Source organism: Helianthus annuus, chromosome 13 (assembly GCF_002127325.2).
Source record: "Helianthus annuus cultivar XRQ/B chromosome 13, HanXRQr2.0-SUNRISE, whole genome shotgun sequence".
In the NCBI taxonomy this organism is placed as follows: Eukaryota; Viridiplantae; Streptophyta; class Magnoliopsida; order Asterales; family Asteraceae; genus Helianthus; species Helianthus annuus.
In genome coordinates this window covers 154,183,874-154,198,590 of record NC_035445.2, presented here as the reverse complement: position 1 = coordinate 154,198,590, position 14,717 = coordinate 154,183,874, and the positions used below count along the sequence as shown (strand labels likewise).

The following is a 14,717-nucleotide window of genomic DNA, read 5'->3' as shown; positions in this document are numbered from 1 at the left end:
CAATTTAATACTAAAACTCACATAACTTGTTCGTTTTGCATCCGTTTCACTTGAAACTTGTTCCTAAACATCTATAAAACAATTCCTTACATATTAGCCTATGAACCCTTACCCGGGTCCTTAATCATCACACATTTTATTACCGTTTCCTCACTTATTCTTATTTATTCGACCCGCTTGGTTCCACAAACTATCTTTGACTATCTAAATCATTACTTCTCTTAATACCTTCATTCATTTTATATCATACATAATTTCCCCTCATTCATAAACAAGAAAGTTCTTATGTATACTAAGAAGTGAGTCGGGAGTCACTTACCTTGTGCATCCGTGTTCGTAACCGCTTCCTTGCCTCGTTTTGACCTGTTAGCCTTCCATGCTTGGTCCATGCTAGTGTGGTTCCTATTCTTCCATGTCGTCATGCCATAATAATGTTAGTATTCATACTCATTCATATTAACACACATTTTCCAACTCTTGTCTACATTGACTTTCACTAACACGCTTACGACATGAATTGTCAACCATATTGTTCAATATATTCGAAATCCAAATTCGTTATCACACATAACACATAATTTGTGTAACACCTATTCCATGATCTCTCGATTCTTATATTTGTCTCAAAATGCCTAACCATGCTATAAATTCTCGGTTGACTTTCAGAAACTCAACCTTCTAGCATATAACTTCCAACTTTTGAACACACATTCATGATGATATGGTAGACCATATTAATGCCATCATAATCATTTCATACATGAAGTTGTATGACACATACAATTACATGATCACCTAGTCACATACACAATATTCACATAATCAATTCACACATATTTATGCTTTCATGATTCCACATTTGACAACACATTGCTAAGTAAGACAACTTAACGTGATTCATAACATCATCCTTTACTAGTATGGTCATATATTATTCATTTAGTACACATTCACTTCTTAATCATCATTAAACAATTAATCAAATCCATGGTGACCGTCACACCATACAAGCATAAGGTAAATTCCCCAAATGCATGATTTTGATCAAAACATGCATTCAACCCTAATTCTCATATGAATTTCATCTAAAGCACATTATTCATGTCGGTTTACTATCAATTACATCATTAACACCTTCTATGCGTATTCATCCATTAATTGCATACAATCTCATCTATTAAGCTCACCTAAGCATTTCATCAAGCACTTGGTGTGCGTACAACCTACTATGCATAGTTTACAACTAGTTCATGCATATCCTTCTAATCTCATTCATAATTCATCAAATTCCTTCTTCTAATCAATATGAATCATTCATGCATAAACATTAAACACACTATCATCATATTTCTTTCAATTTCCTCTAACAAGAATCCATATTACTCACATAATACATCATAATTCAACAAGAATTAGACATGGATGATGACTCAAGTCATCATTTTCACCATAACTAATGGGTTTCACCTCTAAGCATCAAATTAACCTAAATCATGCATAACCCATGCTCTATATGATGATTCTAACATATCCTCATACTCAATTTCATACAAATTCATGATTTACAACATAACCTACATCGTTCATAATCACCAATCTAACTTTTAAGACATACCTTATGATCCCCTTGTGAAGGTGATCATTTATCCATGTTCTTTCTTGAATTTGAGCCATAATTAACCCTTCAATTTGGTGATTTAGTCTTGTTAGGGTTTTGGCTCCCATGGAGCTCGATCTCCTTCCAGAACACACGATTGTGTGTGTGTATGTGGGTATATAATATTTTTTTAATAATTTCAACTTTCATTTTGCCCCACTTTAGCCCCTCAAGTTTGTCACTTAAATAAAGTTGACACAACTTTCATCCCTTATTTGTTTCTACCATACTTTTAACTAGGATAAATAACCTAGTTATTTATTTCTTGATGTACCATATTAGAACATTTAACAAATATAAACATTCGGGTTTTGGGGTGTTACAGATAATCCGCTTCCAGCTTAACATGTATGAAGTGGTTCTGGTTAACATGTGCAAGCGTTATGAATAGTGGTTGTTGATTAGCCCGAGGACTTAATATCAGAAAGAAAGTGGAACTCGCACCCAAGCTTAACAGGTGCACCCCGATACCGTACGTTTGTGCAATAAGAAGCCCTGCTAAGGGGAAGTCCATCCAGTGATCCAGGGGATATTTGGAAACTGAATCCCAAATTAGGCCCTGACGATGCGTTTAAAAATACCCTTTATCCCATGCTTCAAATATTGGAACCAGATCGATTCGTTCTGATCCATTTCTTGGACATGGTCCTTTCGAATGAGCCCCAATGAACTCTGATCCATACCTAAACCCACAGCCACAGACCGAAACCCACAATGACCGTCCGGCCTCACCTCTCGTATACACGAGATGTGCGGGTGAAACAGTGGCGGAATGGCAGACTTAAACTGTTTGATGATCCCCAAGTTCTCGTCCCCAATTAATAAAGCAAAACCGTTATCATCTCGTGTCTCTTTCTTTTTTGAAACGGCTTAGGCTCGCTTTGGGTTTTTGAGACCTTATAACCGACTGCTGAGAGGCCTGTGACGGAAAGTACGAGTTGTGGCGAGGGTTATCGTATTTACTTTGTCGGGAACGTTCAAAGCACGTGTTTGCATCACCGAATGAGCTTCTCCTCAATTCTTCGTCTATACGAGAGGCGTCGTCCAACCTTTGTTGTACCTGCTTTGTTGTTGGTCGGCCACGAGTATTTTGTTGGACAACTGGTGGTTTCTTGGTAGATTTCTGTGGAGTTAACACCGCTTTGATCTTTGACATCAAGCTTTTTTGTTGAGCTGGGGGTGCGACTCTAATTGTTGTCTAACAATATTTAGCTCTTCGACCACGTCAACGTCATCGTCTATTAATTTACAACTTTGCAATTTAAGTTTCCACCAGAAGACGTCTCTGTCTTCGAGTTGAATCGGATGCTCTGCACGGTTAAAAACAACATTGTTTAAGTCACATGGTTAACGGAAATGTATCACACAAGTGTTGTACGTTTAACAATTATTACCTGCACGTAGGTACTTTTCTAGCCTACAAGCACACGGCAACCCACAACTGTACCACATCTGGCAACCACATGATGAATGATAACGCTCCAAGACATCTAGCTTCCTAGGTGCCTCTCCACTCAACAAGTCAAGGGCTGTGTGGGATACTTTTCCAAGTAGGTGTTGAAACAGCGGGTGTCTGTGGTGGCTCATTCTTTTTTTGATGCTGTCTCGAAAACTCTTCCTTATTTCACCGTACTGTGTCTCAACTATATCTCGGACACAACCAACTATACGGTCCAGCGAGCTCCTATATAGGACGTATCTCTTTAAGTTGTCGTGTTGGCTCTCAACTCTGTTTGTGGTACGATTACCAAAGTTGCACCTCTTTTCAGTCCACGCAAAGACGAACATCTCCTTATACTCCTTTAGCCAGTTATCATACACGTAATTGAAGACCCATAAAAAGTAAAAATAATTAATTAAAATGTACGTAGGTGAGTCATATATTATTAAAAAAGTTACTTGAACGTTTGCACTCCACAAGTCGCTTTTGTAGGTTGCGCAAGTGGTACTTGTTGATGGGTATGGATGAAACCTCACACAATGACCCCCAGAATGCCAAAAATTTCTCCCAGTCTTCTTCTATGAAGGCAGCTTTGCAGTGCTTCATAATATTCTGTTGTATGTGAAACCTGCAAAGAAACTTGGAGGCGTCTGGAAATACTTTAGCACACGCGCCCATAAGGGCCAGGTCTCTATCCGTTACAATCACACGTGGCTCCATACATTCATCCAACATTGACTTGATCCCCTCAAGCACCCACACAAAGTTATCACTCCGTTCTTTACAAATAACGACATGCGCGATACAAAACGAATGGTTGGTAGGCGTCATACCAACAATCTTGACAAATGGCATATTGTATATGTTTGTCTTGTACGTCGCATCGATCAGCAAGACATGGGGGAATGCACACCACATTTCTCTCGAGTACCGATGAAGAAAGAAGATCTCTTTTACGACCTCTGTTCTGGGTTCCTCCCGTGTCTCGTAAATAAATTCGTTGTTTATCAGCATGTTTTCTAGTGACTGCATGGGAGTCAATCCTTCTCTTTGTTCGGCTCGAATCTTCGCCACCATGTTTTGAACGTCTTTCTGAACATGAAACCTGTTGGGGTCCTGCTTCCTTATCGTTTCAAAAATTTTGCGCGGCTCCATGTTTTGAGTTGTCAGCTGCTCGATCAGTTTCTTTTCACTTGGAGTAAACCGTCACACAAACGCGTGGGCCGATAGGTCCTCTCAAAGTTCAAGGTTATGTTCAATTTTTCGCTCTTCTATCTCTCAGATTTCATACGGGTGGTCTCGCACAGTCAGTAGGTAAAACGGGCAACCGGTTTTTTTGCTTCCGGCTTTTCTAAGTGTTGCTGTAGTATGGTGCTCACCACCACGATCATATTTAAGCCATACTCTCCCGGTCCTTCCCGATTTTCTTTGATTGACGAGTGACAACAACAGCAACAACAACAGCAACAACAACAGCAACAGCAACAGCGACAGCAACAACAACAGCAACAACAATAATAATAAAAATAATAATAATTATACAAATTTCAATAATGATAATAATAATAATAATAACAATTAATCTATCTAACGTAACAAAATAAAATTGATACCTGCTTTTTTAATTACGGATTGTCTGAGATGGGGGGTGCCTCACCACCATATCTACCATATCCACCATATCCATCTTATCCTCCAACGTCCGAAAAGTTTTGTTGAACGTAAGGACCGCTCGGGGAAATGAATTGCTGATGACCACTGTCTCCTCCTTATCCATATCCATCAGGATAATGTTGTTGTACGTAAGAATTTTCACACCCGTATCCATAATCCGGATATCCTTGTTGCGCTGGATAACCTGGTTGACCAGCATGGTATGAGTCATCTACAGGGGATGTTTCATCAACAGGGGGATGCGTGTTCAAATCTAGAAACGGTCTGTTTTGTTTTCCTTGTATACTAGACATAACCTCCTCTTGGTCGTTAGAATCAGGAACGCCAGACTCCTCCAAAAAACAATATTATCATTAGCAAATAATTAACTAAAACAACAAGTAATTAAAACAATTAGGCTAATATCTGTTACCGGAACGCTTTTGGGTACCCTGTTGTCACTAGAATACTGCCCAAAAACATAGTCGCCGTCCCAGTATGATGACATTTCAACACTTCGCAGTGATAAGAACACGAATGCAAACAACAAAAGTTTGTTTCGAAGAGATAGTAGAAGAAACAGAAGGAATGCTCGGGTGGACCAACAAGGCATTGTAAGTTGCTCTTTATATGAAATATAGACGCCTCGTATAGCCTTAGACACCCCATATTGCTTTATGTCACATGCCAGACACATAGTCACATTAGACTTTAAGACGCCTCGTATAGGGCTATACGAGGCGTCTTAGTCCCTTCGTATTGCTCCCTCATACCGTCCTAGATGCCCCGTCTGATGTGATTGATGTGACGTTGTACGAGGTTCAGTGGTTGGAAGGATAAAGTAACCCTAGACGCCTCGTATATGCCTATAAGAGGCGTCTTGAAGGATGTGGAAATAGGGAGTTAGGTGTGTGAATATTTAGACCCTTAAAATATCCCTCTATTCAGAAAATTATAAAAAAGCACTATTATAACAGAATTTATCGGTACTTAACAATAGTATCCTTTTTGTCTTTTATTGGATAATTTTTATTGATATTTTTGCACCTTTAATACGTTTAATATTTGACCCCTTAATTAACATGCTTAGATTTTACCTTTTTAACCAATAGTAAATTACGAATATTAAACCCCTTAATTAACATACTTAGATTTTACTTTTTTTAACCAAGAGTAAATTACGATTTTGGCCATTGTGGTTATTTCACTTTAACCCACCCAATCTACAAAAAAAATCTTTTGACATCTGAGACCGTAACATCATGTTTTCTAACTCTTTTGGCCCTCAACACTAACCTCATCCATATACTTGGTTAATATCTAGTCAAGTGCCCCTCAATAAGGGGTTTTTATGTCAATTCATCTACCCACTAGTAAACCCCTTTACAAAAAAAAAAAAAAAAAAAAAAAAAAAAAAAAAAAAAAAAACCAAACAAACAAACCCATCAGCATCGACCCATCTTCATTTTCTTCATTTATATTGAAAGGTCGTCTTCCTTCAACGAACACACGAACAGGACCGATCGAACACACACGTGATGTGCGGAAACCACCGCGTGCCTTATACCGCAACGTAGAGCTTGTACAGAAGGTGTAGAAGATGAGAGAATCGCGAATACACAGAGTATGCACAATCAACAATCATACAGATTGAATAATGAACACAAAGCTAGGGTTTGTTTGCACATGAAGTTTTCTCAAAATTACACTGTTTCATTGAATGTCTAATGATAGCATACATCACAAAGCTTTTATACAATCATATGTTTGCACATGGACTATACCATGAAACCCTTAGTACTTAACAAATAAGTACTCACCACTAAATAGAAGTTACAAGTTTACACACTACAACCACTAGTACTCACCATATAAAACCACAAGTACTCACCATAAAAATCACAAGTTCTCATGAATATGAATCATTGTGCAAACTTGTGACACTTTCACATTATTACAATATCAATCCTTCAATGTTGAAACTTAAGCAGTATCCAGCATTTATAAAACTTTGTTGCACTTACAGACTCCCCATTGATATATGCGGGATCTGCAGATCTTTATTAAACATTGGAGTACTCACTTCCTGCTCCCGTCTTGTTCTTCACATAGCATCGAACAACTCGAGCACACCGAAAAGCGAGTTTACTGTCTTCTTTCAGATAATCTAAAATAGCTTGTCAAAACTTCATTAGAACACATTAGAAATCTGTAAAGCCCAAATGAGTTTCAAAACGAACAAAGTAGACGCTCAAAAATCTTAAGTAGCAAATACTTAAAAACCTTCTACCGACTTGGAATACGGAATCCCACATGGACAACACACTTAGAACAACTTAGCAAGACCAAATGTGTTTATTAAAAAGACTTATTTTAAATTACCTCACCGGATTGATTTTAATCCGTTTTCAAAATTTTAAAACCCCTTTTTGAGTATCGTTAAAAATATAAAGCCCACTCATGGAAACGAGAAATAAAATCTTTTTGTATTTTTCAATGTTTATATTAAAACACACCGAAAATCTTTTTGTAATGTTTTTTTAATTTTTGAAACGGAAATGAAACGTAATATTTACAAACATTATCTTTTTGTGAAAATGCAGACAAGAAGATCATATCGGCTTATCTGTCAAAATCAATCACAGTTGGTATCTATTTAATGAATTTAAGCACATAGAATGATAATGGAAGTTCAAGATGTTTAACGATATACTTGTCCACTTAAACTTTAGCACGTGTTCAAACACTGTTTTCGAGATATGAATTAAGTGTCTTATTAACATTATTAACTGATATAACTGTGTTCCCTACCACAGAATATACTCCCGTATCCAGACTACCAAAAATTACATCTTACAGGTGAGTATATCCAACTATTATCTGTATCCGGCTAAAATTGTGTAACCTTGAGAGCTCAGGTTAGTGCCACCGCACCGACAGAGAGATGAAGGCTCGACTTTAGCTGGTGTACCAACGTTTTGGTATCTTTTGCTGCCCTTTGGCATTTTTCTTTTTTTTTATATACCTATTGGTAACATATATTTTCAGTTGTTCACCCGGTGGTGACAAGCTTTGAACAGATCATACGGTGATGACTGTTAGGCAGAAAAGAAATCCACCTGGAGGGTTTGCGCACAAACGAAGCGCTTAACAAAATATTATATGAGGTCTAGGTCATTGCCGACGCAAAATCAGAAGACCAAGTATAATACCCCAGATAATAATCAGATATAAAGACCTAGTATCTCAGAATTTTGGTAATCTCTCAAACGAAATTACGTTACCAAGACCATATATCTGAGAGATGTTAAACACAAGTTACGCAGTTCGTTATCTTTATATACCAAAAACAGGTTCTTATTAACGCGTAAAACCTATCGTTACAACATATGATGAAGCTGTTAATAGTTAAGGTTTAATTTTATAAGATACCTTGTAAAAGATAAGACTGCCGATGTACTATCATTTCTTCTCACAATCAACGCGTCTTCAAATTTTTCATTTTCTAATGTTTTTTCCTTTTTCTAAAAAGATCCTACAATTCGGTAAAATCTTTTTGGATTTTTGTGTTTTACGAAAAGCTGTAACTTGTACAAAGGAACGGAAACATAAAGTTTCCATGAGGGCTTATGCAACCATCCTACTCACGGTTTATCATCCCGATCATTCGGACTAAGTTCTCGAACCTCGTCCGTTCGAATGTCTTTGTAAACAGGTCTGCATAGTTGTCTAAGGTGTCAACTCTAACTACATCAATTAGAACTTTTTCAGCATAATCACGAATAAAATGATGCTTAACATCTATATGTTTAGTTCGTGAATGGTGTACTGGGTTATTAGTTATTGAAATTACTGAGCTATTATCTACCATAATAGGAGTTTATGTATAATTCAAACCGTAATCCCGCAATTGCTGTTGGATCCACAAAACTTGAGCACAACAGCTCGAAGCGGAGATGTATTCTTCTTCACATGTGGACAGCGACACTGATTATTGCTTTTTGCACTGCCAGGATATCAGACGGCTTCCAAGCAGTTGAGCACTACCAGAGGTTGACTTCCTGTTGATCGGGCACCCGCTAAAATCCGCATCTGCATATGCTATCAAGTCCAAGCCTCCCTCGACTGGATACCACAATCCAAGTCTTGGTTTGCCTTTAAGATAGCGAAAAATCCGTTTGACGGCTTTCAAATGCGATTCTCTTGGATTGGCTTGGTACCTAGCACATAAACACACCGAAAACATTATGTCGGGTCGAGATGTAGTAAGACACATTAAACAACCAATCATTGCACGATAAACCGAAGGATCCACTTTAGGATCTTTGTCCTTTTCATCTGATAGCTTGTGATTGGTAGGCAATGGAGTTTCGTAAGGGAGACTATCTTCCATGTTGAATCGCTTGAGGATCTCGTGGATGTACTTCGTCTGATGAATATACGTGCCATTCACTTCCTTATCCACTTGCAACCCGAGGAAAAACTTCAGCTCACCCATTGCACTCATCTCAAACTTCGATTTCATCACTTGTTCGAATTCCCGACAAAGCTCTTCATTTGAAGAATCAAAAATAATGTCATCGACGTATATTTGCACAATCAGACGTATATTTGCACAATCAGGAAGTCTCCCCCTTTCTTTAAGATGAAGAGAGTGGAATCTATTGCACCACGAATGAATCCGTTTGCCAACAAATGCTTTGACAACGTCTCGTACCAAGCATGAGGAGCCTGATGAAGACCGTATAAAGCTTTGTCCAGCAAGTACACTTTGTTTGACGACTCTGGAGCTTCAAAACCTGGTGGCTGGGAAACATACACAGTTTCTTGCAACTTCCCATAAAGAAATGCACTTTTGACGTCTAACTGATAGACTTTAATACGCATATGAGCAGCAAAGGCTAGGAACAAACGAATTGCATCAAGTCATCCCAGTGGTGCATAAACTTTTGTGTAATCGATCCCTTCTTCCTGATTGAACCCTTACACCACCAAACGAGATTTATTCCTGACGACACCTTTATCGTCCTTTTTACATTTAGCCACTTCAAAGATGATTTTGTTTCTGATTTTCCAGATGATCTAAACCGTCGCGAAAATGACCAATGACACCACTTGTTTCCACTTATTTGAACCGTTCAGCTCTTGAGCCACCTCGATGATGTCAAGAAAGGTTCCAACTTGAAAGTTGATTGGCACCTTAAGCCATACCCAAACCTGCCACAAGATGGCCTTTACAATCGTGCAATTGGCAGCCAGGTGATCGACCATTTCTGTCTTGATTCCACTTAAACTGCAACGCAGGTCGCCCACATTTACGCCTCTCTATGCTCCAGCACCGTTTATAAGCCTCCAAACAAAGAATGAAACCTTCTGGGCAGTCCAACCATTCCACTTAAATCGACCCACGTCTACTTTCATATTTAACTTTTCTGCCACTTCAGATCTAAATCTCGCGACCGAGTAGTCTATTTTGCCTCCTTCGCCATCAACGATCCCCATTTTTTCAACCCCGTAAGTACCTTCCCTTTTAATGTCTTTCTCCACAAATAAAATATCCTTCCAAGTTCCCAAACAAGCCTGCTTTAAAGGAAGATCGAGCTCGCAATTCTGAGTGCCATGTAAAGCTGAGATTACTTCAGCCCATAATTAAGAGGGGTCGTTTTTGAACCTCCATCTCCATTTCATTAGGAAAGCCCAGTTGAGAATTTTAATTTCTCCCAGCCCAAGCCCCCCCCCCCCCCCCAAGTGCTTAGGGAATTTTTTTTTCCTATGCAACGCATCTCATCTTGCTTCTTGAACCAGTCCTTACCCACACGAAGTCTCGCCTAATGCCTTCCAATGTTTTTATGACTTTCACCGGGGCTTTGAAAAGCGAGAGAAAATATGAAGGCATATTACCAAGAACCGCTTTTGCGAGAGTAAGCCTTCCACCCATCGAAAGAGTCTTTGCTTTCCATCTCGACAATTTGTTTGCCACTTTGTCTATTATCGGGCGCCAAGGTTTTATACGTTTCTTATTTTCTCCAATCGGAAGCCCAAGGAAGTTAAAAGGAAGAGTGCCGGCCTTGCATCCGAAATCCTTTGTCATAGATACAACCGTCTCCTCATGCCAACCCTATGAGACTGCTTTTGTTCAAGTTGACTTTTAAACCCGTCACAAGGAAAAAAAAACGTGATGGACTCTTTTTAAATTAACCACATTTTTTTCATTCTATAACCCTAAAAAGATGACGTCATCGGCGTAGCATAGATGGGTTAGGACTGGATAGAACAGAATCTAAGATTTGGCTAAATCAGAAGAACTATTCTTGTAATTTACTAAAAAAACCTTAAAGAATTGTTGCAGTGCTTAATCAGATCCCACGTTTCTTAATAAAATAATCTTTCATATATGTATACCACGTTCTCACACGGATCAACTAAAAAAAAGTGATCTCAGATCTCAAAGGATTTTCACACCAGACGAATTGAAGCTATGATCTGTAATCTTATTGGCATACTGTCATAATTGTTAATTATACGATAAATAATGGATTTAGTTGGAGATCAATAATGAGCTGAGGGAAGCACTCTCGAACTCATCCTTATAAATACACATGAATCTAAAAACAATCTCTACACATAGGTGAATAAAGAATATGGAGATAACAGGGAAGCCCATACAATCTCACACCATTATTTCTCGAGATATTATCAAAACGGCAAACGCAAACCCATCCTCTTCTCATCCCCACACCCATAATCTTTCCGAGATCGACATACGTGCCAATAAAGCATACTTACCACTGCTTCTGTTATACCCAAAAAATAACAGTTGCAGTTTAACTGTAGAAGACAAAGCCATGGTGCTTTTGTCGAATGGAATACTTCTACTTTTTCTTATAAAATATTATCCTTAAATTTAAATTGAAAATTTAAGATATTTTAGAATAACCAAATTATTTATCACCAAAATCAGACTTTGTATTGAAATATTATATATTTTTATTTTCATTTATTAAAAAAATTATTATATCGATTTTATTACATAACTTTTAAACAAATTGTATATAACTTTCAATATTGTTTTATATATAAAATTAGATTTTCTACGAGTTTTTTTAAATATAATATATGTTTTATCACTCAAATTGCTGCTTGTTTGCTACTTGAATAACGTGTTTGACCATTGTATCTTCTTTTCAATAATTATCTTCGCAATCACCATACTTATCGTGTACCTAGTATATCCATTAGTTTTGGGAATATAATTTTTTATTATTTGGTATAAAAAATCATATTTATTCAACCCGTGTAATTGCAGAAGACAAAGCCATGGTGCTGAAGAAATTGTTGTCACAGTGCTTAACAAAATACTATCACTTTGCGGGCAGATTACCCACGCACACGACACCTTACATCGATTGTAACGACGAGGGAGTGGTGTTTTTTGAAGCTCGAAATAATAGCAAACTTGATGAGTTCCAGCTTAGTAGCGTACTAGATGGAAATCTCGACAATCTATTTCCGGGTGATATGGTGTGCTACAACTCCCCTCGTAATACGAATCTTGTTGGGGTTCAACTCAATCACTTCGCATGTGGTGGAAGCGGGCTTGCAATATCTATGTCTCACCTCGTTGGTGACGGTTGCACTCTCACGTCATTTATGAATTATTGGGCTTCCGTAGCACGCTACGGATCACCCGACCACGAAGAAGTACTGCCACTGAACCCACATTTCATTCATTTCCCAAGGACCAGCTCTCCTCTTGCGGAAGCTCCGGATATGAGCCAACAGCATGCGGTACTCAGTACTCATGTAATGAGAAAATTCGTGTTTCCCAACTCAAAGTTAAGTTATCTTAAGAAGGCTGTCGTGTCCATTACAAACGATATCCCTACTCGGGTTGAAGTATTAACCTCTCTACTTTACAAAGCCGCGGTGGCAGTTGCTACCACAAATGCTGGTTGCTTTAAGCCATCGTATTTGTTTATTATGGCTGATACACGTACGTAAAAAGTTTGTCAAGAAGCTGCCCCAAACTACAGTGGGAAACTTTGTGTCGATGATGATGGTACCGACAAGGCATGAAAGCGAAACTGCGTTAAGTATGTTGGTTGCGGAGATAAAGAAACAGAAGCTGCAACTGGAAGGAGTTGAAAGTGTGCAACAGGTAGCTGAAGAGTTTGAATTGATGCAGTCCAAATTGGGAAGTGAAGATTTAGAGCATTTGGCTAAGAGAACTTATGGCAGTACCAGCTTATGTGGGTTCCCATTTAACAAAGTCGATTTCGGGTGTGGAAAACCCAAGGCTAAAGCTCTTGCACTTAGATCAGCAGATAGGAATGGGTTTCTGCTGATGGATACCCCAATGGTGATGGCATCGAAGCACATGTTATGTTGGAAAAGGAAGATATGGAGATATTTCACAATGACAAGGAGTTGCTTTCATTTTGCCAAGTTTATATGCAACTGCGTTAATTTGTTGCTCAACTATCTTTTAATTATATATCAGTCGTGTCAAGTTATGTTGTTACTGTTATTATTTAAATGTTTCAAGGAGGATCTCAATATTAATAACACTAAATAATATCTTATTTTACTTAAAAATCAATTAAAAGATCTTGCAAGTCAACTTACAGCTTTTCTTTGAGAACGATCAAACAATATTTAATATCGAGAAACAACTTTCTCAATCCCAATTTTGTGGTGAGAAATGGGAGACCACTAAAAAAAGCTATAGCTATTAATTATTAGATCTTCTTTACTTTTTTTTTTTAACCATCAACAGAATCAATCGCGAGCACTTTTGGGACATCCACTGGACCAAACGGAGTACCCCGAGAGTAACCCGAGTCCGCCACCAATTCCGGAGAAAACCCAGTAACCTGCCCGTCCTTAGGCACGACGGTGAAATTACCGGTAAAACCGGTTTGGCTCAAGGATCTAACCCAGGTTTCCCTGTGTCTCCTATCATTGCCCACCAATGCCTCACTGTGCACCAAGTGAGAGTTGAACTTGCATCTCTCAGGAGAAGTGCGAACCTTCCACCACTTGTTCTAGAGGTCATTGGCTAGACCCTCCGTACTTGAGCGACATACAACATAAATCCAAAAGCTCGTGATGTGTATAACGAGTTAAAGTTGTAGGGATGTTGGAATATTATACCCTTAAACAAATAGTAACTTGAGGTGTCTCAACACACTCGCATCGCTTCATTCAAGAGGAACCTAATCATTTAAAATACACACCGGTTTAGATGTGCTTCTGTAAAAGTCACCCTTATTTAATTGTGCAATACGCAAAGGATAAATAAAATAATACAAAGTGTTGCGTTTTACATTTAAATTGAAACTTGCCTTTAAGCCACCGTTTCACATTTACAGTTTCTGACGATCCATCATATCCGTTCATTTAGGCCACCATTTCACTTTTATAGTTTCCGGCGATTCATCGTATCCATTCATAAGTAACCGCCATGCTTAAACAATATGTCGCTCCCCTTCTGAATAATCTAAAGCAACTGAACAATAATCTCACAGAAGGGACATCTGATGTCCAATCTGTGAGTGTCGTTGATGCTTGGAAACATTCTGAGTACCTATGCTGCAACTATTTGTTGAATGGCCTCTAAGATGCCCTGTATAACATGTATCTCAAGGTTCTAACTGCCAAAGAATTATCCGAGTCATTGGAACGGGAATACAAGGCTGAGGACGCGGGTATTAAAAAGTATGTTGTGGCTATGTTTTTGGACTATAAAATGATTGACTCAAAAACTATGATGAGTCAAGTCCAAGAACTGCAGATTATTTTTGGTGACATTCTGTCGGAAGGAATGAATCTGAGTGAAACATTCCAAGTGGCAGCAATTGTTGAAAATTTGCCTCCTAGTTGGGTGGACTTCAAGAATTACCTTAAGCATAAGCGAAAGAAAATGACCATCGAAGACCTTGTGGTTTGTCTTCGTATGGAGGAGGA

At 38.4% G+C, this 14,717-nt stretch overlaps 1 protein-coding gene across 1 annotated transcript; it reads left to right on the top strand.

The window, feature by feature from the left end:
* The first annotated feature begins 12,068 nt into the window (after positions 1 to 12,068).
* LOC110901976 (deacetylvindoline O-acetyltransferase) lies at positions 12,069 to 12,752 on the top strand. The gene has a single exon (XM_022148725.1). The coding sequence runs from the start codon at positions 12,069 to 12,071 to the stop codon at positions 12,750 to 12,752; it is 684 nt and encodes a 227-aa protein (XP_022004417.1).
* Positions 12,753 to 14,717: the final 1,965 nt, after the last annotated feature.

What these genes read in the sequence shown, in the direction of transcription:
- LOC110901976 (XM_022148725.1), top strand. Translation starts at nt 12,069, where the DNA reads ATGGTGCTGAAGAAATTGTTGTCACAGTGCTTAACAAAATACTATCAC.